Source organism: Saccoglossus kowalevskii, chromosome 2, assembly GCF_978046115.1.
Source record: "Saccoglossus kowalevskii chromosome 2, keSacKowa6.1, whole genome shotgun sequence".
Taxonomy (NCBI): domain Eukaryota; kingdom Metazoa; phylum Hemichordata; class Enteropneusta; family Harrimaniidae; genus Saccoglossus; species Saccoglossus kowalevskii.
In genome coordinates this window covers 14,621,700-14,648,121 of record NC_140642.1, presented here as the reverse complement: position 1 = coordinate 14,648,121, position 26,422 = coordinate 14,621,700, and the positions used below count along the sequence as shown (strand labels likewise).

Below are 26,422 nucleotides of genomic sequence, written 5' to 3'. Positions count from 1 at the left end.
ACTGACTATTACATATGTAAGCCAACTATGCTGTCTATTTGATGAGTGACCATCACATTGTAAGCCAACTATGTTGTCTTTGATGACTGACCATCACATGTATGAGCCAACTATGTTGTCTATTTGATGACTGACCATCACATTGTAAGCCAACTATGTTGTCTTTGATGACTGACCATCACATGTATGAGCCAACTATGTTGTCTATTTGATAACTGACCATCACATGTATGAGCCAACTATGCTGTCTATTTGATGTCTGACCATCACATAGTAAGCCAACTATGTTGTCTATTTGATGACTGACCATCACATAGTAAGCCAACTATGTTGTCTATTTGATGACTGAACCATCACATAGTAAGCCAACTATGTTGTCTATTTGATGACTGAACCATCACATAGTAAGCCAACTATGTTGTCTATTTTATAACTGAACCATCACATAGTAAGCCAACTATGTTGTCTAGTTGATGACTGAACCATCACATAGTAAGCCAACTATGTTGTCTATTTGATAACTGAACCATGACATAGTAAGCCAACTATGTTGTCTATTTGATAACTGAACCATCACATAGTAAGCCAACTATGTTGTCTAGTTGATGACTGAACCATCACATAGTAAGCCAACTATGTTGTCTATTTGATAACTGAACCATCACATAGTAAGCCAACTATGTTGTCTATTTGATAACTGACCATCACATGTATGAGCCAACTACATTGTCTATTTGATGACTGACCATCACATAGTAAGCCAACTATGTTGTCTAGTTGATGACTGAACCATCACATAGTAAGCCAACTATGTTGTCTAGTTGATGACTGAACCATCACATAGTAAGCCAACTATGTTGTCTATTTGATAACTGACCATCACATGTATGAGCCAACTATGCTGTCTATTTGATGTCTGACCATCACATAGTAAGCCAACTATGTTGTCTATTTGATGACTGACCATCACATAGTAAGCCAACTATGTTGTCTATTTGGTGACTGAACCATCACATAGTAAGCCAACTATGTTGTCTATTTGATGACTGAACCATCACATAGTAAGCCAACTATGTTGTCTATTTGATAACTGAACCATCACATAGTAAGCCAACTATGTTGTCTAGTTGATGACTGAACCATCACATAGTAAGCCAACTATGTTGTCTATTTGATAACTGAACCATCACATAGTAAGCCAACTATGTTGTCTATTTGATAACTGAACCATCACATAGTAAGCCAACTATGTTGTCTAGTTGATGACTGAACCATCACATAGTAAGCCAACTATGTTGTCTATTTGATAACTGAACCATCACATAGTAAGCCAACTATGTTGTCTATTTGATAACTGACCATCACATGTATGAGCCAACTACATTGTCTATTTGATGACTGACCATCACATAGTAAGCCAACTATGTTGTCTAGTTGATGACTGAACCATCACATAGTAAGCCAACTATGTTGTCTAGTTGATGACTGAACCATCACATAGTAAGCCAACTATGTTGTCTATTTGATAACTGAACCATCACATAGTAAGCCAACTATACTGTCTAGTTGTTGACTGACCATTACATGTGTAAGCCAACTATGTTGTCTATTTGACGAGTGACCATCACATTGTAGGACAACTATGTTGTCTTTGATGACTGACCATCACATGTATGAGCCAACTATGTTGTCTATTTGATAACTGACCATCACATAGTAAGCCAACTATGTTGTCTTTGATGACTGACCATCACATGTGTAAGTCAACTATGCTGTCTCTGATGACTGAACCATCACATGTATGAGCCAACTACTGTAAAACGTGTTGAAAAAGTGACATGCAATTTTAGCGAATTGAGGTAAAATGACATAATAATGAAATGTTGATTTAGCGAATCTCTTTCGACATTGATAATTTCTTTGTTTGGCGGCCATTTTGAATTTATAATAAAGTCATTAGCGACATCTTGAATTAGCGAATCAGTTCTCACTAAATTCGCGAAAAAAACATGCTCGTGAAAAAGACATGTTTTACAGTATGTTGTCTTTGATGACTGAACCATCACATGTATGAGCCAACTATGCTGTCTATTTGATGTCTGACTATCATGGCTATTGGCTATGTAACATAAATTGAACATTGGTATGCACAAAAACAAAATCAAGGTCACTGGATTGTATTGATCGATCCATGTGCACAGGAGGTATAATATCAAATAATTCTAAAAGCCTAGTAGAAAATATGACAATTGTCAATATGATGACAAAACATTGTTTATTTTATCAGGCCTCATACTTGAACCAGCTAACCAGTTTAAAAAGAAATTTAAAAAAAAAAATCAAATGAGACCACACACAGTAGAAGGTAGGTAGGTAGGTAGGTTCTCCATTAAATGTATGAGAGGGACAATTGATTGCTGTATGTGCCAAGTAAGGCTCTATGTAGAGTGCCCAATTATGCATCAATTCAATCCTAAGGCAGTATTTCACATGTACAATGTGTATAAAGCTTGCAGTGTTTTCACATTACTAGCCCATAGGTTATACCTATTATTCCCATTCATGAGAGCTTTCTGTCAAAGCAAATTATACCAGTGAACCTTTCTATACCTCGTATCCTATAGGATTTCAAATGAATAAGGTCAGTTAAGGGGTCAACCATTGGAAATCATGGGGGGTGGGGTGGAAGAATGTGACCAGTGCAATTTTTTTTATCGTGGTGTCTTATCCATACATTTAGAATGTTGCATGCAATTTTTTATTTCAACAAATCTTGCAACCACCTCCCATGATCAGAAATATAAAATATTTATTGTTAATGTATTGTGAACAATGTTCAGCTGTACAGTTGGATAAAAGTTATTTGTTCAATACTGCAATATTTGAACATGATATATTTATTACTTTGTCATAATAATGTATTTTTTTCGAAGCCCTGCACGTGTTTCACATTACACCAGGTCATAGGTCAAAGTTGGCATGAATATTTAAAATGCCACTATAAACATAGTTTGGTGGTTTAACCCAGCTACATTTGTTCACTCCTTGGTTTTCTGAATTCAAACTTTGAATTAAATTATGAACACGACTATTTCGTGACAGGTGACGAAATTGGTAAAAATACCTAGGCAGTCACTATGAACTTGTGAATTAAATTGTACTGTGTCAATGCATCCCCCCACCTGATCACATTCTAACTTTTTATATATCATGCGTCTTGGGATACATATGCACATTCGTTTGATATGCTGCCATTTTTGTGCTAAAAATTTATCCAAATAATCATTTTTTGTTATTCTGAATTATGTATGAATGAATTTCTTAAAACTTAGGAATACATAGAACATAATGAGACCTTGGTGCATGTCAAATGCATATATATATGCATACCGGGGAGGGGGGTAATTATGCATTTGTTTCGAATTCTCATTCACAATGGCAAGATTCATTTTTTTTCTAATATTCAATGACGATTATGTCATGTTATGTTATATTTTAAATCAGCAGGCTATATTTGTTTCAAAAATAAAGCAAGCCTATTTGTGTTCAGTTTCTTGTCATTACTGTTTTTTTTTTTTTTATATCAGTCCATAGATCTTAAAATTTCCAAGGATTATGCATTATCATACAAAGTTCAGGAGGGCTGTATTTGTTTCCATGTACAAAAGTGAATGCACATTTTTTTCATTAAATTTTATATTGTTTATTCATATCCTGATTTGTATCAAAAACACATACGACTATATAGACACTACAAATAAGATGGATAAACACAAATGCTGCCATTTCGTTGAGTGGTACTGAATACCTGTGGCTAATTCATAAATTACTCTCTAAACTAGGTTTATTATTAAGGTTATTTGAAAATTTACCATTTACTTACTTCAAGAATGACATCTGTACGCTAAAATCAAAGATACATTATGTTTTATTTGCCAATTGATTGGATATTCTTTAATTCTGAGAAAGGTACAAGTGCTCAGCGCTGATTTATAGAGTCTGCACATTAGCTTACATGACTGTAATGTAATTATACGATTACATATAATTTTATTCATTCACATTTTAATCGCAGAAGTCATATTTTGTTGATGATTTCAAACTTGTGATGTTGGAAGTTACTGGAATTAATTTTGATTGGAAACGAACGTAAATATAAGTATGGTAAATATCAAAATCTGTCTGATTATTTTTCAGGGGATAGGTAGCAATACATCTTAACAGATGTTTTGTTACAGTGCACATAGCAATATCTATGTAATCTTAAACAGCACTATTTCTTTCCAATCAAGACATTGCAATAGCCCTGTTTGCATGATTGGTATAGATTTGTCAAAGCAAGACAGTTCAAGTTTGTATTGTTAACACCAGACTGGTTCTATAATGTAACATAACGGCAATCCATTCAGCAAACTATTTACATTCAAAGACAACACAGGTCTTGTTTTGAAATTAACTTGTTACAAACCAGAATATTCTAGTACTTCAGTGAACACAGTATTTATATATGACAAGCAATCACTTAAAAATAACTACCACTTCTAAAAATATGTACATGTAGTGTCAATAACAATGTTTATCAATATTATATGCCATAAATTCTGTGAAAATATGTTTGTGTTTATTATAGTTGAATGTATGCAAAGCAGCACATGATGCAATCAACAAAGAATCACATTCATTGTGGCAAGACTATAGAGAGAATAACATTTTTTTTTCCATATTATATGGCAGTCAAAATGCTTGCTAGAGAAAGGTTCAACAGTAAATAAATATGAAATGAAATAATTGAAATGATACTACTTATTAGACTACTGATTTTTTTTTAATTATTGATGTAACATACAGTGACAAATTTCAGTATTGTGATTTTTGATTTATGTTTTCATGGGACACAATATGGCATAGTGTGACCTTAAATTAAAGATGAGTGCAGAAATGTACAGTCCTAGACAAAGGCTTGCTCTGAAGTACAATAGACTTTAGAGTTTGCAAAGAACATGAGCAAGGAGTACAGGAACACGGAAAATTATTGATATTAACAAAGAAATTATGATTGTGCACTCAAGGCAGCACAGAACTAACAATTTTGCAATGAAAATGCTGGTCAACTAAAACAAGCATTTAAATTTTCTCGTGCAATGTAACAAAAATAATCTTACACAAAAATTTGGTTAGAAAGTACAAGGTTTCAGCAGAGGCAAGTGTTAGCTAATGTTTGATTCACAGGCTCGATGTGCCGCAAGATTTACATTTACAGTTTTATTTGAAGCACAAGATATGTGGTTGTTTACTTAAACAAATGACAAAAATGTGTTAAAATATTATGCTGTTGATTGTTCAGCAGCAACGCTTGAATATATACTATTAGCAATTGTTCGATCCTTGTAGATACTAGCTAATTCCTTGTAGATACTAGCTAATTCCTTGTAGATACTAGCTAATTCCTTGCAGATACTAGCTAATTCCTTGTAGATACTAGCTAATTCCTTGCAGATACTAGCTAATTCCTTGCAGATACTAGCTAATTCCTTGTAGATACTAGCTAATTCCTTGCAGATACTAGCTAATTCCTTGTAGATACTAGCTAATTCCTTGCAGATACTAGCTAATTCCTTGTAGATACTAGCTAATTCCTTGCAGATACTAGCTAATTCCTTGTAGATACTAGCTAATTCCTTGCAGATACTAGCTAATTCCTTGTAGATACTAGCTAATTCCTTGTAGATACTAGCTAATTCCTTGCAGCCATGCACTAAATACCGACTACCAGTTAATAGTTGAAATTCATTGATTGAAATTTGTTGAACTTGGCATTTGTTTAAACATGCTGGTTGTAAATGTTATGTGTTTGATCCATGATTTTTGCATTATTACTTATTTGTTTTCTTGTTTACCACCTGTGATTAATCAAAATGATAATGGTTGAGCTTCACATTTATTGCAAAATACTCGCTGTAAATTTTACATACCTCAATTTCATGAAAGTCCCTGTGACTTTAAAACATTTAGAGACATTGTTACGACATTTGTCTCTCAGGAAATCAATGCGGTTTAGAGAAAGTAGACCTTCATTATGTAGTGACATAAGAATGGTACACATGAAGTGTCTTCATATGTTACAATGTTACACAAATACATAATTATCGATGGTGCTGTTTAAAATAAAGAATAAAAGAACCTATTGTTCTTAGACTAGGAATTAACATACAAGTACGTGTTTGTATTGCTTTGTTACTTTCACATTTATAAATAAAAAATAAATTCAAAGTCAGCTAAATAGGATGGTGGGTGTGTAAATACTACTTAAAATTCAACCCTTTCTTTAATGTATTCTAATTTTTTAACAGATTACTTTCATGTAATCACATTTCCTTTATTTCTTAGCAACCCATCAGAATCTTGCGCATCCTCATCACTATTGGCATCACCATCATCATGCCTTCTCCTTTCACTCTGCGACTGTACTGGCACATCTTCCAACGGCTTTTTACAGCAAGGCACCCATTCCAGGTCAAATAGTTCATTATAAAGAGCTGTACCGATCACAAGAAACATGAAGCCATCAACTGAGGATGAAAATAGAAATATAGTCAACTCCTACTTTCATCAGCAAACTATTCCGTAACACCAGTAGTTTGGTTGAGTTAAAAACTGTCCAAGTAGTGTAAAACTAATCATATACACATAGAACCAAACATAAACTATTTAAAACACAGTTTCACAGACATGAGTGGTTGCAATGATGTTGTCATTATACAATAAATTGAAATCGAAGGGTTGCTCCAGCTAGCCCACTTGTTTATTAGTCACTCCAATTTCTTCCACTATTTGTTCAAGTTAGATATTTGTCTAAGTTAGATAAAGTGGGTCATACTACTCCCAGTTGACCCCAGGAATTACAAATAATTGTATCACCCAGCAGGTGCACTGCACCTCCAGGAATTATTGGTAATACCTGTAGAATTTTCAGTTTCACTTCACTGTTTTGTGCTAGAGCACAGCAGCTACCCAAGGGTGATGCACCAGTGCCTGAGGAGCGAGGCGGGTAAGTAGTATAAGTAATTGGAGTGGCAAACAAACAATCACTACCACTATTTGTTAGATACATTTTGTATTTGTCATAAGTGGGTTTGAATCCGAATCTAAGAACAGAAGCCACAGGCACTGCAGTCGTCCCAAGCCCAGTCCCAATTAAGAAACAGTGTGAATTCAATGCAAACATTTAATACACAATCATGAAAGTGTACAAAGCTAGTAAGCATAGGATATGTCTTTCTACAGAAATGCCTACCGGTACACCCTGAGTGATCTCAAAGTGAATAGGCATAGCTTGAAAGACAATGCCTCATTGCAAATGGAAGAAGTCAATAGACCTCTAACATTTTCAATACAGAAAATCCAACCTAGCTAAGCTGAGGGCCCCAGGGTAAAGGTATGCTACCTGTAAGTGTCCTGGTAAATACCTCAGTCCAACTAGACAACAGAATGTCCAGTAGTTACTGTGTCACCATCTGACCCACAACGATTCGACCTAATCTGTGATAATCAGAACTTTCAGGAGAGAGTTCTCGGAGTTAATGAGAAATGAATGTGGTAAGTGACTTCCAGTATGGTTTAATGTGCACCATCGCAAAATGTAAGTTAGAGCTTTCAAACCACATTTTGTGGAGCATCTGCATTTGTGTATGCAAAGCTGATCGTCTCCAGAACTCATCCGGAATATGCGGTACAACTCGCTGGCAACTGCTGTATCCTCTCTCTGCATGGCAAGTGAACATTGAATCTGAGTACCTAAACGCCAGTGTTCACTTGTGGCAATGTCAGAGAGTGCACATTACTTGGTTCACCGGAAGCCACATTCAACCATGAAATTAAATTAGGTGAGGCAGATGCCATAAGGTGTACAAGTCAGCCAGAAAGTCCACTAAATTATCAGCGAAGGATAGCATGAAAACAAGGCGCGCAGAAATACTATCTTCTGTGACCCATCGGCAAGTTATGCAGCATGTAGGGCACTTGCTGAAGTATCCAACACTAATGACAAGGAACAACATGGTGTAGCCAACCTTGGTGGTATCACAGCGCACATGTGAGATAGCCCCAGTGTAATGGTGTCTTCCTCTGTGATGCTCCTACCCAAACTGATAAACAACATAGTGCTGGTTGCAGACACGCCGTGGATCAAGCCTTCTTATCCATATTTGACACATGGTAAAGAAAGTTAGCAGCTGAGGCATAGAGGGATGTGAAAGGTAGTACTGTCCATGGCTTTAGTGTCATCGGATGGCGCTATCTCAGAGGGACTGGACCAGAGTAATCACTAATACCCGTCTGCCTCCAATGTGGGCAGAAAGTTCCAGAGGGCAGCCTTCAAGTTGATGTGTTTGGCTAACTTGTTCTGAAGATCCATTATGTGTGCCCCTCCCCAAGGTATCTGTCAAATGAACACTGTTGGTATGGGTTATATGAAGGGTATTCTGATGACCAGGTGACTGGGGATGGTCCACCAAACTAGAGTCTCCCTGCACCCGACTGGCAGGTGGACTGGGAGGTTTATGTAAAGGGCTTTCTTGAAGTTTCTGCGTGAACTGTACTGCTCTGGTAAGCAATGTGGTCCAAGGAACCAGAGAGCCTACCAATGTCATCATGCTGACCACCTTCATTGGTTACTGAAGTGTGGTCATTGGCTGATAAAACAGGCCTGTAGGCAGGCATTTCCATTTGAACAGGACTGGAGAAACAACTGGTGTGATATCCCCAGGAGTTTTCTTTCATTCAACCACTTGCAACGAAGTTGGCAGTGACGCCTACTAATAATCATAATCAGTGATAACTAATGTCCTTTGATGGTGATAAAACAGTTAATGGCTGTCCTTTTAAACACCTAGCAACATGAGCACAACAGCAGGTAAGCTCTGCCGTGATGATTATCATCCAGCTTTCACGTGTCAGAATCCCAATTAACACTTTCAAATTTACCAATGGGAGAAACACAGGAATGACAGAGAAAATTAAGGTCATCATTACACAGATATTATTGATAGTCTGAACATCAACGTGGGTACCAAACCATTTTCCCCCATCAAAACAGGAGTACCAGCCATTTTGAACTTGACCAATGTAAACAGGCAAGAAACTTTGTCACTAAATGTTTGATGAAACTGGTGAATACAGGTACAGCTACACAGCTAAATTAATGGCACAAGTGTTAACTAAACTGACTAGCAACGCCCAAATCACATGACAAAGTTTTAATTATATCAGTATTTAATTTTCTAATTGGTACAATCAAACAGACTGGCATGCTTCAGTAGAATGTAAAACTTAAATTCGTCAAATTTTATTTTCTAAAATTAACTCCACTTACTTTGTAATATTCCCCATGTTGTGTCAAATCCTTCACCAAATTCTTGACCAAAAGCATAGTAAATAAATAAGGACACCACCCATACTACAATAGTACGACAGGCATCTATAAGAGTTCGATGTACAGCTGATTGGACAAAACAAACACATGCATGAATTCATTAATAATCAGATTATTTTTCACATGAAAACAATGAGTGATGTTGCTATGGCAAACTAAATATTAGAGCTGAGGGCAGTAGAATATTGTGTTGAACACAGGGTAGTTGAAATAAAATTTTATAGACAAGACATATTAATTGTGCATGAACCGTGTTTCTGCAGACATCCATTTCATTACAATCAGACAAGTTTCAGATTCATGTACATGCATATCCAGCATCATGCATATAGTCATGCTGAGAACCGCTTATGTTCAGGAGGAAAACATTTCATGAACGTTGCTGTGTTCTTTCAGATTAACAGTATTTTTAAAATTACATTGTAATATTCTAACTTAAAATATTAGCTTGTGTGCCACCACTGCTCACATGTGTACCACCACTGCTCACATGTGTACCACCACTGCTCACATGTGTACCACCACTGCTCACATGTGTACCACCAGTGCTCACATGTGTACCACCACTGCTCACATGTGTGACATCACTGCTCACATGTGTGCCTCCATTGCTCACATGTGTACCACCACTGCTCACATGTGTGCCACCACTGCTCACATGTGCGCCTCCATTGCTCACATGTGTGCCTCCATTGCTCACATGTGTACCACCACTGCTCACATGTGTACCACCACTGCTCAAATGTGTGCCACCACTGCTCACATGTGTGCCTCCATTGCTCTTGTGTGCCATGTGCCACTATTGCTCACATGATTACAAGACCATCTCAACGACGTAATACCATATAAAGCAGTACACTAGATCATTATTCTTTCAAATGTTTTTCACAAATTGAAAAATGCTATTGTAATATAACACACTATTTATGTTGGTGTATTTTAACTTTTGTATTTTCAAATGGTGATCATTTTGTCAGTACATGCTTTGAAATTCAAAAATTATTGGTGGCAAACATGACATATATATATATATATATATATATACCTAAATTCAAATTGTTTTCACTACTGAGCATGTTACTACACATACCGGTATATGCAATGCATCAAGGGAGATAACCCCCATTGTATAAAATGGAAAACTAGTATCACCCTGGAAAATCACTAAATTTTATGTCAATATTTTGAAATGTTTTTACAATATTAAGATTCATACCAATAATAATATACAACTTTTTCATTCAACAATACTGTGCAAAATTTGTATAAATAATCACACCTTTGAAACCAGTGTAAAATTAGCATTTTTGACCATTTTCCATGATAATTTTGGACTCTTACAATTCTAGAAATCATCCAGTGACCCCATTTATTCTGATAGTATGAACTCATAATAATAAAAGTATGATGAACATGACATATAAATAAATAAAAGATAATCTCCATCTCCACACCTACACAGCACCCACATTCTCAGAGTAATTGATGATTTTACTAGCTCAACAAAACTAGTAAAACCTTTCCAGTAAAATAAATACAAAGTAGAGATTTCAATTGAAGCCAAGCACTGATGGTATCTTTGAACATCACCCAACACAACATGTAGAAGTGAACTCACCTGTGAGGGACTTTGTTACTGCCAATCCAAAATAATTATAGAACGCAATAGACGAGAGATACAGTAATGTGAATATAAGTATACTGGTACTGTTTTTAATCTGAAGTAATGCGTCTAAACTGTCCTCATATTTACTGCTGTATTTAGAGTTATCAGGTATATAATAAAGTATTGGTAATATAATCTGAAAAGTAAGAACAAAAATGGTCATGTACACACAGTCACATGCACTATACTTTGGCCACTAGAGGACACTAAATAGTTGAAAACGTCCCTGTGATCAATCTTATACAGAGGCAAATCCCTTGAACTACATGACCTATGCAAATCGCATTTAGGTCTAGTATGATCTGCAACCAATCAGAACTCTTGTTACAGATTGATTACTTGCACAAATATCTCTAATAGGTTTATGGATGCTGCTTAAAAACAATTTGCACTGTTGAGTAGTAATAACAGTAATCAGATTATTGTATGTACAAAATCTGAACAGAATCCATCCATGCATAATACCTAAGGTCCCAGCCACAATGATTGAAATGCTTGATTTCACAACTCAATGGCCACCTGTCAGCCATTTTGATCCAAACTTTGAAATTAAAGAGGTCAATCTAAATACTCCTTCATTTACATATGCCTTAACAAATCACTCAATTTTTATTAATTCTGACAAAAACAACTTACCGCACTTAAGAAAAATACTCCAAAAATTCCTTCCATACCAACAACCTGGAAAAAAGATACTACGTCAGTTACACCACCATGTAACAAACACGACTAGAGATGCTAGACCCTGCTCCACTGTGAAGTGAATTGAATATTCAATGATGTTTACCGAAAATATTTAACATACAACCTTTTCTGTCTCAGCATGCTATGTTGCTTTATTATTGATTTAATTCATTTGACGAAATTTTTGTTTGGATACAAAATAAAACAAGCTAAAAATAGTTAATTATTATTTCCACAAACAAACAGTAAATGCAAATGTAAAGTTTAGGTTAAAGCAGTTAATTAGTTGGCAAATTAATCAATTAAGATATGCAGATTAATTACAACATAGTGTAAGATATTCAACCACACAAACAATATGCATGTACTGTATCTCAAATTATCTGAAAAAAACTGCAGTTAGGATATAAAATATACTTAGTTAATTATTAAGCGAATTGGCTAATTAATTGCACCAAATTTGTACCAAAACCTGATCATTAACCCTGCAAATGAGATATTGGTGGGACAAGATTCGACCAATCGAAATGCACATCCACCCAGAAAGACAAATATTAATATGACATTTGCCTCGCTTTGTGTAATGCATAAGGGAGCCAAAAAGTGTTCCTATTTGAACTACCAGTGCTATCAATTACAGTCCAGTCTTACAAATCAATATTGTGAATGGCAAGGAAGTTCTTTGTTTATTTCAACACGAAAACTATTATAAATACATCTGTCACTAATGTAGTTTGCTAACTTATTTGTATGTTCAAACCAATAATATCATATTACATAATGCTATTGTCAAAAATATGATTCAATCAACAAAATATTTACATAGTATTAACAAGCATAACCAACAACTTTTGTATTATAGAAATACAGTGTTGGGATAAAAGTAATTCATCAAAACACTGGAATGCTTGGCAATGTCTATATATACAGGGTATATAGACCATTAGGGCGCAGTTATACCTATTCATATCACTAGGCCTAGGCCCTCCAGGCTAGTTGGTACCAAATTTATTACCAGTTCAAGTAGAATATGGTTGGGGTCGAGGTGAAGTGGGTTGTAAGCATGTCTGGGGTGTAGTATTAAGAATAAGAATTAATTTAAGAGTTCTATAAACTGAAGTCAAATAACCTTGACATACTTTTAGTTTCAGATAAATGTAATTTATCAAAACACTGGACAATGTCTGATATATATAAGAGCAAACCAATTTTCTCAAGCATGACTGGCGTCATGAAGAAAAAAAAGTTTCTATGCATAAGTGGACAACTTGTATTGCCTGAAAAATTGACACACTGATGAATTACAATTCCTGATGCCTTGATGGTACAGCCATCTGAGGGCTGAACCACCAGAATATACACCTGAAAGGGGTATCAATGAATGCAAACTTTTATAAGGGCAGAACATGTTGGTACAGAACATACAGAGCAGTATAAAGGGTAAATAAAACTTGAACAATTGCAAGTTGAGTGAAGAAGTAATTACTCAAATAAAAAATAGTGAAAATCCAATTTGCATTGCCAAAAATCTGCAGCCAAAACCGGATCTAGTGGGCGCCCTCAAGGAAGGCCAAAGTATTAGCCTTCCTGTGGTTATCATGAAGGAGGGTACTGAGGGTACTTTTTAAAAGAATGCAGGTTGCACAAATGGCGATGGTATTCAAGAAACCACTATCCTAACTGTCTCCTTATAAAAAGACTTCAACATAGCATTGATAGTCTAGTCCTTTCACACAGAGACATGAATGACCTAGATAATTGGAGCACTCTTTCAATATGGTACCGGGTGTTCTGTTCAGGATTTTGTGCAAAAAAAGAGAATAGTGGGATACAGTTGACGGTGAATTTTGGTGGGAAATCACTTCCAGTATTTTGCCCAGTGACATTGGTTGAATTACTTTCAGCAACTGAGAGTGAAAAGCCTTTGTGCGACTGGAACACATGTGCATTTGCTGGAAATGACTACTCAGCAGTTTCAGTACCGTCGGACTAGTGGTAACTTCCTTGGAAGATACACATCCAGCTTGGCCAATTTGATGCATAAAATTCAAGTTCTCCCATGACATCGCTAATGTGTCCGAGGTCAAGGCTTGGTTGCACCTGGTTGGAAAGGCGCTAGTTACACCATTGACAAAATCTTTGAAAATTTGTGTCAGAAAGTCTAGCCTTATGATCAACTCCCACACTCAGTGATGAATCTGACAATTTTCCAAGCATAGGTGAGGTAAAAACCTGGTGGTAGAGTCCTTCAGGTAATACTGCTTTGTGATCAGCTCACAAAGTTGGAGAGTACCGTAGGTAACACTTTGAGCTCCTCAAGATCCTCTTGGCACCAAAAGTTGCAAGCACCACAGGTAACATCACCACAGCTCCTTCCACAAGCAAAGTTGTGATTGTCACAATCTTGCATTTCAGCATCACAGTCTTTGCAAACGTATTTGATGGAAACTGCAGCCATGCTGTTGCCTCATGAAGATAGGGCAATTGTCTTAACTGCATTTTTATTCATAAACCGTTCGAAGATATTTGATACACTACATGATGGTTGAAACTTCAAACAAACTGGTGTTTCCTTAATTTACCGGGTAATCTGAATGCTTCAACAATAAATTTAGATATTAACAATTAACCTGAGGGGCCTTAGCCTTGTGATATTGATAGGCAAGGCCCACCCTGATGGTATACATACCCTACAGATCAATATTTTATCCAATTAGACATGAATTTGGTGATAAATCCAGTGTTTTGATGAATTACATGCAAGTATGTCATGTTTGTATGACTTTAAAGCTATATAATTTTGACTGAATCCTGATGTGTTCATCACATACATACATGCAGTGGATGAAATCCTCTGCGTTTCAAAAATGTTTCCTCAATAATCATCTGACTAGCACTGACTAATTGTCCTCCCAGGATCAAAGCAATACCTGAAACAAATAAATATTATCCATGAAATAGTACGTAATAGTAAGTTATAGTACGCTTTGTTTACATACCCCGGTACACATTTTTTATTATAAACCTCACTATTGTGGGTAATAGTTAGCGGCACTACCGATACTAGCTGTGGTTGTAGCCATAGGTTCAAAGCCCACAATAGGCCAAGTTTTTCCAACAGTTGAGGAAGTAATCTATCTCCTCATCAACTCAAGGCTCAAGCAATATGCTAGTAAATTTACACAGCACAATTATTACAACCTTGCCCATTGAAAATCAAGATAATACGTTAAATAATGAAGTAAAATTAAGGATGGATACACACTAGAGTGGTTGTTATATGTTTGCCCATCATATTTCAATGTGACACCAATAGGCAATAACCCAAAACTTCATCAAGACATCAGTCAGGGGATACAGCAGTAATAAATAATATTCATTTTTAAATATACAGGTTATATTACCATAAAAAGTAATATAAACAAGCAGCCTCTCGGCTGAGATAGCTCCGCTGTTAGCAATGCACATTTCAATTAAAGAACAGAAGATATATTAGAAAATGAACAATATGTATAGTATCAAAGCAATGGGACTTGCTGTTTTCAACAAGAATTCAAAAATATCATTTTTCACCATAAATGATTGTGGTTTTTAACAAGAAGAAAATATCACTTTTTACCAAAAATGACAAAAATATTCACCAAAATTAGATAATTGAAGATATCATCATGAAATGAAAAAATTTGAGAGTGGACCACATGTAGTACCTATATATGTAATATCAAAGCAATTGGACTTGTGGTTTTTAACGAGAAGTCGAAAATATCATTTTTTACCAAAAATGACAAAAATATTCACCGAAATTAGAAAATTAAAGATATCATCATGAAATGAACAAATCTGAGAGAGGTCCACATGTAGTACCTATATATGTAATATCAAAGCAATTGGACTTGTAGTTTTTTAACTAGAAGTCGAAAATATCACTTTTTGCCAAAAATGACAAAAATATTCATCAAAATTAGATAATTGAAGATATCATCATGAAATGAAAAAATTTGAGAGTGGACCACATGTAGTACCTATATATGTAATATCAAAGCAATTGGACTTGTGGTTTTTAACGAGAAGTCGAAAATATCATTTTTTACCAAAAATGACAAAAATATTCACCGAAATTAGATAATTGAAGATATCATCATGAAATGAAAAAATTTGAGAGTGGACCACATGTAATACATATATATGTAATATCAAAGCAATTGGACTTGTGGTTTTTATTGAGAAGTCGAAAATATCATTTTTTACCAAAAATGACAAAAATATTCACCGAAATTAGAAAATTAAAGATATCATCATGAAATGAACAAATCTGAGAGAGGTCCAAATGTAGTACCTATATATGTAATATCAAAGCAATTGGACTTGTAGTTTTTTAACGAGAAGTCGAAAATATCACTTTTTACCAAAAATGACAAAAATATTCATCAAAATTAGATAATTGAAGATATCATCATGAAATGAAACAAGAAGCCTCTCGGCTGAAATAGCTCCGCTGTTAGCACTGCACATTTCAATTAAAGAACAAAAGATATCATTAGAAAATGAACAATATGCATAGTATCAATGCAATGGGGGACTTGCTGTTTTCAACAAGAATTCAAAAATATCATTTTTCACTATAAATGATTGTGGTTTTAACAAGAAGTCGAAAATATCACTTTTTACCAAAAATGACAAAAATATTCACCAAAATTAGAGAATTGAAGATATCATCACGAAATAAACAAATCTGAGAGAGGTCCACATGTAGTACCTATATATGTAGTATCAAAGCAATTGGACTTGCGGTTTTTAACAAGAAGTCGAAAATATCACTTTTCACCAAAAATTGACAAAAATATTCACCAAAAATAGAGAATTAAAGATATCATTACAAAATGAACAAATCTGAGAGAGGTCCACATGTAGTACCTATATATGTAATATCAAAGCATTTGCACTTGCGGTTTTTTACAAGAAGTCGAAAATATCAGTTTTTACCAAAAATGACAAAAATATTCACCAAAATTAGAGAATTAAAGATATCATTACAAAATGAACAAATCTGAGAGAGGTCCACATGTAGTACCTATATATGTAATATCAAAGCAATTGCACTTGTGGTTTTTAACAAGAAGTCGAAAATATCAGTTTTTACCAAAAATGACAAAAATATTCACCAAAATTAGAGAATTAAAGATATCATTACAAAATGAACAAATCTGAGAGAGGTCCACATGTAGTACCTATATATGTAATATCAAAGCAATTGCACTTGCGGTTTTTAACAAGAAGTCGAAAATATCAGTTTTTACCAAAAATGACAAAAATATTCACCAAAATTAGAGAATTAAAGATATCAACATGAAATGAACAAACCTAAGAGAGGTCTACCCAAGGTACATATACACCAAGTATCAAAGCATTTAGGCTTGTAGTTTTCAAGAAGAAGTCGAAAAAGTAAAACATTGACACGGACGACGACGACGACGACGACGACGGACAATCACTCATATGATAAGCTCCGCTCGACAAAGTCGACAGCGGAGCTAAAAAATTGAGAGTGGACCACATGTAGTACCTATATATGTAATATCAAAGCAATTGGACTTGTGGTTTTTAACGAGAAGTCAAAAATATCATTTTTTACCAAAAATGACAAAAATATTCACCGAAATTAGAAAATTAAAGATATCATCATGAAATGAACAAATCTGAGAGAGGTCTACATGTAGTACCTACTTATTTAATATCAAAGCAATTGGACTTGCGGTTTTTAACAAGAAGTCGAAAATATCACTTTCTACCAAAAATTACAAAATAATCATCAAAATTAAATAATTAAAGATATCACCACGAAATTAACAAATCTGAGAGAGATCCACATGTAGTACCTACATATGTAATATCAAAGCAATTGGACTTGTGGTTTTTAACAACAAGTCGAAAATATCACTTTTTACCAAAAATGACAAAAATATTCACCAAAATTAGAGAATTAAAGATATCATTACAAAATGAACAAATCTGAGAGAGGTCCACATGTAGTACCTATATATGTAAATATCAAAGCAATTGGACTTGCGGTTTTCAACAAGAAGTCGAAAATATCACTTTTTACCAAAAATGACAAAAATATTCACCAAAATTAGAGAATTGAAGATATCATTACAAAATGAACAAATCTGAGAGAGATCAACATGTAGTACTTATATATGTAATATCAAAGCAATTGGACTTGCGGTTTTTAACAAGAAGTCGAATATATCACTTTTTACCAAAAATGACAAAAATATTCACCAAAATTAGAGAATTGAAGATATGATCATGAAATGAACAAATCTGAGAGAGGTCTACACCAAGTATCAAAGCATTCAGGCTTGTAGTTTTCAAGAAGAAGTCGAATAAGTAAAACATTGACAAGGACGCCGGACGACGGACAATCACTCATATGATAAGCTCCGCTCGACAAAATTTAGTTTTGGTTCATTCCACAATCATTTATTTGAGACATAATAAATGTTCTACAAATCAAATTTTCTAATAATAAACATAGATTCCAGATTTCTCTTTCATTTCATACACAATACTAACCTAAAAATTGTTTGGATGCTTGCTTGTTTCCCTCCTCTTCAAATATATCAGATAATCCAACTAGAACCAGTCCTAGCTGCAATTAGACATGGATAAATTGCTATTATGTCAACAATAACCTTGAGACAGTGAGTCACCATAAACATTTCACCGAGGTCCTAGAGACAGAAAATCACAGTAAAAATTTCACTCGCATTCTTGAGACAGTGAGTCACAATAAACATTTTACTGGGGTCTTTGAGACAGGGAGTCACAGTAAACATTTCACCGGGGTCCTTAAGACAGGAAGTCACAGTAAACATTTCACCGGGGTCCTTAAGACAGGAAGTCACAGTAAACATTTCACTGGCGTTCTAGGGACAGGAAGTCACAGTAAACATTTCACTGAGGTTCTAGGGACAGGAAGACACAGTAAACATTTCACTGGCGTTCTAGGGACAGGAAGTCACAGTAAACATTTCACTGGCGTTCTAGGGGCAGGAAGTCACAGTAAACATTTCACTGGCGTTCTAGGGACAGGAAGTCACAGTAAACATTTCACTGAGGTTCTAGGGGCAGGAAGTCACAGTAAACATTTCACTGGCGTTCTAGGGACAGGAAGTCACAGTAAACATTTCACTGAGGTTCTAGGGGCAGGAAGTCACAGTAAACATTTCACTGAGGTTCTAGGGACAGGAAGTCACAGTAAACATTTCACTGGCGTTCTAGGGACAGGAAGTCACAGTAAACATTTCACTGAGGTTCTAGGGGCAGGAAGTCACAGTAAACATTTCACTGAGGTTCTAGGGACAGGAAGTCACAGTAAACATTTCACTGGCGTTCTAGGGACAAGAAGTCACAGTAAACATTTCACTGAGGTTCTAGGGACAGGAAGTCACAGTAAACATTTCACTGGCGTTCTAGGGACAGGAAGTCACAGTAAACATTTCACTGGCGTTCTAGGGACAGGAAGTCACAGTAAACATTTCACTGGCGTTCTAGGGACAGGAAGTCACAGTAAACATTTCACTGGCGTTCTAGGGACAGGAAGTCACAGTAAACATTTCACTGGCGTTCTAGGGACAGGAAGTCACAGTAAACATTTCACTGGCGTTCTAGGGACAAGAAGTCACAGTAAACATTTCACTGGCGTTCTAGGGACAAGAAGTCACAGTAAACATTTCACTGAGGTTCTAGGGACAGGAAGTCACAGTAAACATTTCACTGAGGTTCTAGGGACAGGAAGTCACAGTAAACATTTCACTGGCGTTCTAGGGACAGGAAGTCACAGTAAACATTTCACTGGCGTTCTAGGGACAGGAAGTCACAGTAAACATTTCACTGGCGTTTTTGAGACAGGAAATTACAGTAAACATTTCACTGGGGTTCTTGAAACAGTGAGTCCCATAAAAAAATTTGACTGTTTTGATTAACATGTGCCACAAACGTAAACAATATGTTAATTTATACAACAAAATCTTACCATAGTGACCACCATACCACTCCAATGTACGAGTCGTAGCTTTCTCTTCAGAAATATTTTCTATACAAATAAAAATGTGCATTTTACTTAATAAATCAAGTGTAACATGGTTGACAATAGGTCACCTCTTGTACCACTATATATAGCCTTTCACAGATTTTGTGGTTATTTAGTCACAGTCAGACAGGAGAAAGAGTAATTCATCACAGTTAAAGCGAGATGTACAAATTTCAAGTAAAAAATTTCAAATTATCAAAAAATACAAAATGTGGAGAAACTTACTGATAATACCCCAGCAAATATGATTATAGAACCTCTCAACATCTGCCATACAGAAGCACTCACATACACTAAGCCAATACCTTGTGATAAATAACATAAACATATGATATAAACCAATGTATTATGCACATGCTTTCAGAACCCTGTAAACATCAGTTCACAAACAAAAAAATATGTCATGACTCAGAATTTGTCGCTATGGCGCTGTCTCAATATTGGTTAATATGTGTGTGTGTTACTTGAGTGCTAACGATTTTCTATGTTCGCATGTATGTGATTATGACAACAATGTTAATTACAGCAATTCCAGGCACTGATTTGACACTGAAGTAGTGCTAAATAGAGATAACAATAGGATACACACTTTGTTTTCACATTTACATAAGTTGCAACTAGAAATATAAACATCAACTGCAAATCAGAGGAATGATTGACAGATATTGCCCACAATGTTTTCTATTTTTGCTACAAAGTCCGATGCACCCAGACTTTGCGGCGCGTCTGTCCTCAGTCATATTTGGTCAGTCATCGTGTTGAATTTGTATAATAAGAGCGACCAATCCACGTTATAGACTATGACGAATATTATAAAACTTTGACACCGAGCATTTATGAACGGTAAATTCGACAAAACTACTCGAAGACGGTGTATGTACGGTGGTAACCCTCCCGGACATGTGATCGTGTGTTGCTAGTGATAAGCTGTTTCCGAATACAGTATATAATGCTCTATAAAGTTATAATGCTCTAAAAAGTAAAAACGTTTTTCAAGGGAAAAAGTGTTTTGAAGCATGGCAAAATATACATCTTCTTGAAGCCCTTGTTCCTGTTTTTTTGTAAACAAGCAGCCTGTCGGCTGAGATAGCTCCGCTGTTAGCAATGCACATGGCAATTAAAGAACAGAAGATATCATTAGAAAATGAACAAATCTGAGAGAGGTCCACATGTAGTACCTATATGTATAATATATCAAAGCAATTGGACTTGCGGTTTTCAACAAGAAGTCGAAAATATCACTTTTTACCAAAAATTACAAAAATATTCATCAAAATTAGAGAATTGAAGATATCAACACGAAATAAACAAATCTGAGAGAGGTCCACATGTAGTACCTATATATGTAATATAAAAGCAATTGGACTTGCGGTTTTCAACAAGAAGTCGAAAATATCACTTTTTACCAAAAATTACAAAAATATTCACCGAAATTAGAGAATTAAAGATATCATTACAAAATGAACAAATCTGAGAGAGGTCCACATGTAGTACCTATATATGTAATATCAAAGCAATTGGACTTGCGGTTTTCAACAAGAAGTCGAAAATATCACTTTTTACCAAAAATTACAAAAATATTCACCAAAATTAGAGAATTAAAGATATCATTACAAAATGAACAAATCTGAGAGAGGTCCACATGTAGTACCTATATATGTAAATATCAAAGCAATTGGACTTGCGGTTTTCAACAAGAAGTCGAAAATATCACTTTTTACCAAAAATGACAAAAATATTCACCAAAATTAGAGAATTGAAGATATCATCATGAAATGAACAAATCTGAGAGAGGTCTACCCAAGGTACATATACACCAAGTATCAAAGCATTCAGGCTTGTAGTTTTCAAGAAGAAGTCGAAAAAGTAAAACATTGACACGGACGACGACGACGACGGACAATCAGTCATATGATAAGCTCCGCTCGACAAAGTCGACAGCGGAGCTAAAAAAAAGAAAGCTGAAAAATCACTGCAACATCAGCATTATTAGATGCTGCATAACTAACCTTTTGGTTCTTATTGTTGAGAACTAATAATTGAATAACATCCATTCTACTTATGTATTCAATTTCATTATTGATATACTGGACGAAGTCTTCATAGGACGTTTGTTGCAGGCAGCTTTCAGTTATATTACGGTTTAGTAACCGTGGTTATATAGATCGGCGTGATATGGATATTTCCATAGTAGGAATAATGCACTTTGATCAACATTTCTGCCATGATCAGTCGATCAGCTGGTTCTGTAAAATAACTCTAGGGTTCTTTACAGTGCCACAACATTATGCGCCCCGCTCATTTAAATAACAAATTGAACGCAAATTGAAGTAGGGAACTAAATTGAGAGCCTCGGTCGTTTATTGGAGGAAAAATTAAAAACTAATGTACCGCCACTTTTATGGGCGGAGCTTCCTTCTGGTGCGCTTCAATATTGCAGACATGCTATCTGCATTATTTGTAACAACTTCTGTAATTGTGAAAACAAAGTGTGTAACCTATTGTAGTATGTTATCAACATCTAGCACTACTTCGGCGTCAAATCAGTGCCTGGAATTGCTGTAAGACAATGATATACATACCTGCTAATGTTGTTCCAAACAAATCACATATTGTTGGTATTATAAATATAAACTGGAATATTCTGTGAGAAATACAAATGAATGAGGATTGCGATGGTATAGAAACAAAACAGAACTTTACTTATCCATAAATCTTGAGAACCTTCCACCACTAACCACATACTAAGCAGACAGTGACGTTGAATGATGAATCAAGATACGATGGAACCAAAACAAGTGAGTGGAGGCAAATTGTGACATTTTTAGAATGTTCGTAAAATTGCATAAAAACCATATACATTTAGTTTAATACATTGCGTAAATGAATAATGAATACTAAGTTGATATTGTTGTTTCAATGAATTTCTCATTTGTTTGTCATAATGCAACCAGAAATGTAACTACGTAAAGTACAATGGATACAGTTATATTTGCTGAAAATTGTCTACATACATAATTTATTCCATCTGACATGAAGCCCATGTGAAAAACCATAGCAAATAAGTTCTAATGGAAAATCTCTCCAAGCCAGTGTCAAACTAAAAGAAAATACAATGGGATTGACCCTTATGTGTAGACCGGCCCAGTCGTTACAATTTTATTGTTTTATATTATAATCCTTGAAGAACGAGTTTGCAGAACCTCCCACATTGACACGAAATTTTCTACAAATCGTCTGTTCTGTTGCACCCTTTATAGTTGTCACCACGTGACACAATAAATAAGTAGAGCCAGAGTAATTTATCATTATCATTTATCTGTGTGGAACTGTGATTAAAACACGCAGTATTTGTTAATCGCTTTATTTATTTGTTTTATACAAGTTCAATAGATTCTGACTTATCATACGTTGTTTTGAAATACAGATACTGAAGTGCATGTAAGCACACGCCTATTTTCCTCTTTTAGAAGTGTTCCCCTCCCGGGTTCCATAAAGTCACTGCATATTATGAATAATTAATAGCAATAAATATGCCTCAGAATAGACCAGTCGTGGTAATTTTGCATCAAACCAAGATTTAAGAAAGAAGTCAAGTCAATGTAAAAGCACATGGGACTGTCAGGATTAGGGTTAGTTTATTTATCACATTCATATTTCCTGAAAAATGAAATGATGGATTGATGAAGGAGGAGGAACTTGTTTGCAAACTTTATATTCTGTAACAAGTGACATTGAATACCTATGTACAGAACTTGGTAATTCTGCTTTGCTCATTGACAATTAAAGTTGTTAACAACATTAAAGTAATCTTTAAAAGGGCCATATTGCAGAAACACAATTTTCAGATTGCCTAGCAAGACCAGCAGAAGTACAAGTTACAAGCATTGACAATGCAAGACCCTCGTTGTTTTTACCAGTAGTTGATCTCAATGTTCAGTACAAGTCACATGTACATGTCCTCCAAAGGAGATGCATGCATCGTCTGTATGTCAATTACAATGCAGTATGACTGGACGGGAATAGGATATGGATTTTTTGTATTTGCCCGGCATTACATTACACTGTACAGATATGCATGTTATGCATGTGATAAAAGCCCAGAAATTCAACAAACATGGCCTGCCATGGAGAAAAAAAGAGAGCAACTCACCTTGGTTGATATGGAGCAGCAATAGTAATAGGTTCTGAATAATCAGTATTATCTTGAATGTTGCCAAGTAACTACACAATCAAAAGAAAACAAAACAATTGGTTACAATTTATGCATAAATTAGTGCAACAACATCAAGGAAAATAAAGAGAAGATGATTCCAGTCATAGATTTCTCTGCAGCAGATTAGCTTTACCAGTCTGGAGCAAGTTATTGTGAATAACAAGGCCCTGTCCAGTTTTTAGTAACTGTCATTAGTGCCAAATAATTATTTACAAACATGTGACAGATACAAAAAAAATGTAGATCATCCATCTTGAGTTAGATTCTGAAACAGATGCAATGTGCAAATGTGTCACATTTGTTAGCAATGTAACACATGTTAGCAATATGGCTCCAAAACAGCATTTGTTAAAAATTTACATCAGCCAGCCATTTTGTATCAAATGAAATATGTCCATGCATGACTGAGATTTGGTTCCAGAATGGCAGAAATGCTTGATTTTGTAGAATTTTTAGCACTAAAATAGCCACCATTCTACCATCTTCAATTGGACCATGAAACAAATGCATGTGCATATGTATGGTACAATATGATGTGTGTGTGAAGTTTGCATAAAATCGGAATGTCTGAGGTACAGGTGCAGACAAGCATGAAGTCCCTCATCCTTATGTTCAAACATGAACTGACAAAATGGGTGATGACAAGTTCAAAATATGATTTTTACTACACTAAGACTTGTATCAATTTAAAATCAAAACATATCATAATCAAAGAAAGCTTAGAAAGAACTCCCATGTGCTGAGAGTATTGGAGACACATTAAATATATTTTGAAATTACTTGGCTGAAAACTAATTATGCAAATCAGAAAATTAATATGACCAGATTTGAGTGTAAAACTAATGAGGTCCGCGCAATGTAACAGAAAATCTATGTCTCCAAGTTTAATTGAAATGTAATTAGAACCAAACAATTATGAATTATTATGCTTATTAGGGAATTAATATGAACAGATTTTTACCCCAAACTAATTAGGTTTGTACATTGTCCTAGAGCATCTTTGTACTAAGTTTCATTGAAATGGAATAATTAGTACTTTAGATATCAGTGTGAAAGCTTAAAATTGGTTAATTATGCAAATTAGGTAATTAATATGTACAGATTTTAACCCACAATTATTCAGGTCTGTCTATTGTCCTACAGCATCCATGTACATTCATTGATATGTGATGTATAGTACTTGAGATATCAGTGTGAAAGTTGGTTAATTATGCAAATTAGGTGATTAATATGCACAAATATTTACCGGAAACTAATTGGGTCTGCATAATTCTAGATTCATTGAAATGTGATGATTAGTACTTTAGATATCAGTAGAAAAGCTGAAAATTAATTATGCAAATTAGGTAATTAATATGCACAATTATTTACCCTAAAACTAATCAGGTCTCTGCATGGTCCTAAAGGATCTATGTACCAAATTTCATTGAAATGTGATGATTAGTACTTGAGATACCCGTGGAAAAGCTGAAAATTAACTAATTATGCAAATTAGGTGATTAATATGCACAAATATTTATCGAAAACAATCAATCTCTGCATAGTCCTTGAGTATGTAAGTACCACGTTTCATTGAAATGTCATGATCAGTACTTATATCAAATGCTGAAAATTAATTAATTATGCAAATTAGGTAATTAATATGAACTGATATTACCATAAAAACTATCAGGTCTGTGCAGTGTCATATGACATTTATGTACCAAGTTTCATTGAAATGTGATAATTAGTACTTGAGATATCAGTGGAAAAAACGAAAATTTACTAATCATTATGCAAATTAGGTAATTAGTATCCACGGATTATTACCAAAAACTAATCAAAACCTAGCATTAGTTCAGAGCATGTATGTACAAAGTTTCATCAAAATCCAATGGGTGGTTGTTTAGATATCAGTGGAACAATCATGGAACAGCTAAAAATCAGCTAATTATCATGCAAATTAGGTAATTAATATGCACAGATTTTTACCAAAAACTAATCAAATGTGCGCATATGTTCAGAGCATCTATGTACCAAGTTTCATCAAAATCCAATGAGTGGTTGTTTAGATATCAGTGGAACAATCATGGAACAGCTAAAAATCAGCTAATTAACATGCAAATTAGGTAATTAAAATGCACGGATTTTTACCAAAAACTAATCAAATCTGCGCATATGTTCAGAGCATCTATGTACCAAGTTTCATCAAAATCCAATGAGTGGTTCTTTAGATATCAGTGGAACAGTCATAGAACAGCTAAAAATTAGCTAATTATCATGCAAATTAGGTAATTAACGAGCATGAATTTTTACCAAAACCTAATCAAATCTGCGCATTGGCCCAGAGCA

The 26,422-nt window shown here is 34.9% G+C and overlaps 1 protein-coding gene across 2 annotated transcripts in view; it reads right to left on the bottom strand.

Moving 5' to 3' along the window:
* Positions 1 to 3,910: 3,910 nt before the first annotated feature.
* Positions 3,911 to 26,422, bottom strand: part of LOC100368038 (solute carrier family 35 member F6-like) — a 38,348-nt gene continuing 15,836 nt past the window's right edge. For both annotated transcript variants that reach the window (XM_085491902.1, XM_085491905.1), the window contains 10 exons: positions 24,029 to 24,099; positions 22,458 to 22,519; positions 20,101 to 20,180; positions 19,819 to 19,878; positions 18,357 to 18,432; positions 14,616 to 14,710; positions 11,733 to 11,777; positions 11,049 to 11,232; positions 9,371 to 9,496; positions 3,911 to 6,569 (listed from right to left, as the gene is read on the bottom strand). In XM_085491902.1, coding sequence (XP_085348028.1) covers positions 6,358 to 6,569; positions 9,371 to 9,496; positions 11,049 to 11,232; positions 11,733 to 11,777; positions 14,616 to 14,710; positions 18,357 to 18,432; positions 19,819 to 19,878; positions 20,101 to 20,180; positions 22,458 to 22,519; positions 24,029 to 24,099 — 1,011 coding nt within the window. In that variant the 3' untranslated portion in view covers positions 3,911 to 6,357. The remainder of the gene's footprint in view (positions 6,570 to 9,370; positions 9,497 to 11,048; positions 11,233 to 11,732; positions 11,778 to 14,615; positions 14,711 to 18,356; positions 18,433 to 19,818; positions 19,879 to 20,100; positions 20,181 to 22,457; positions 22,520 to 24,028; positions 24,100 to 26,422) is intronic.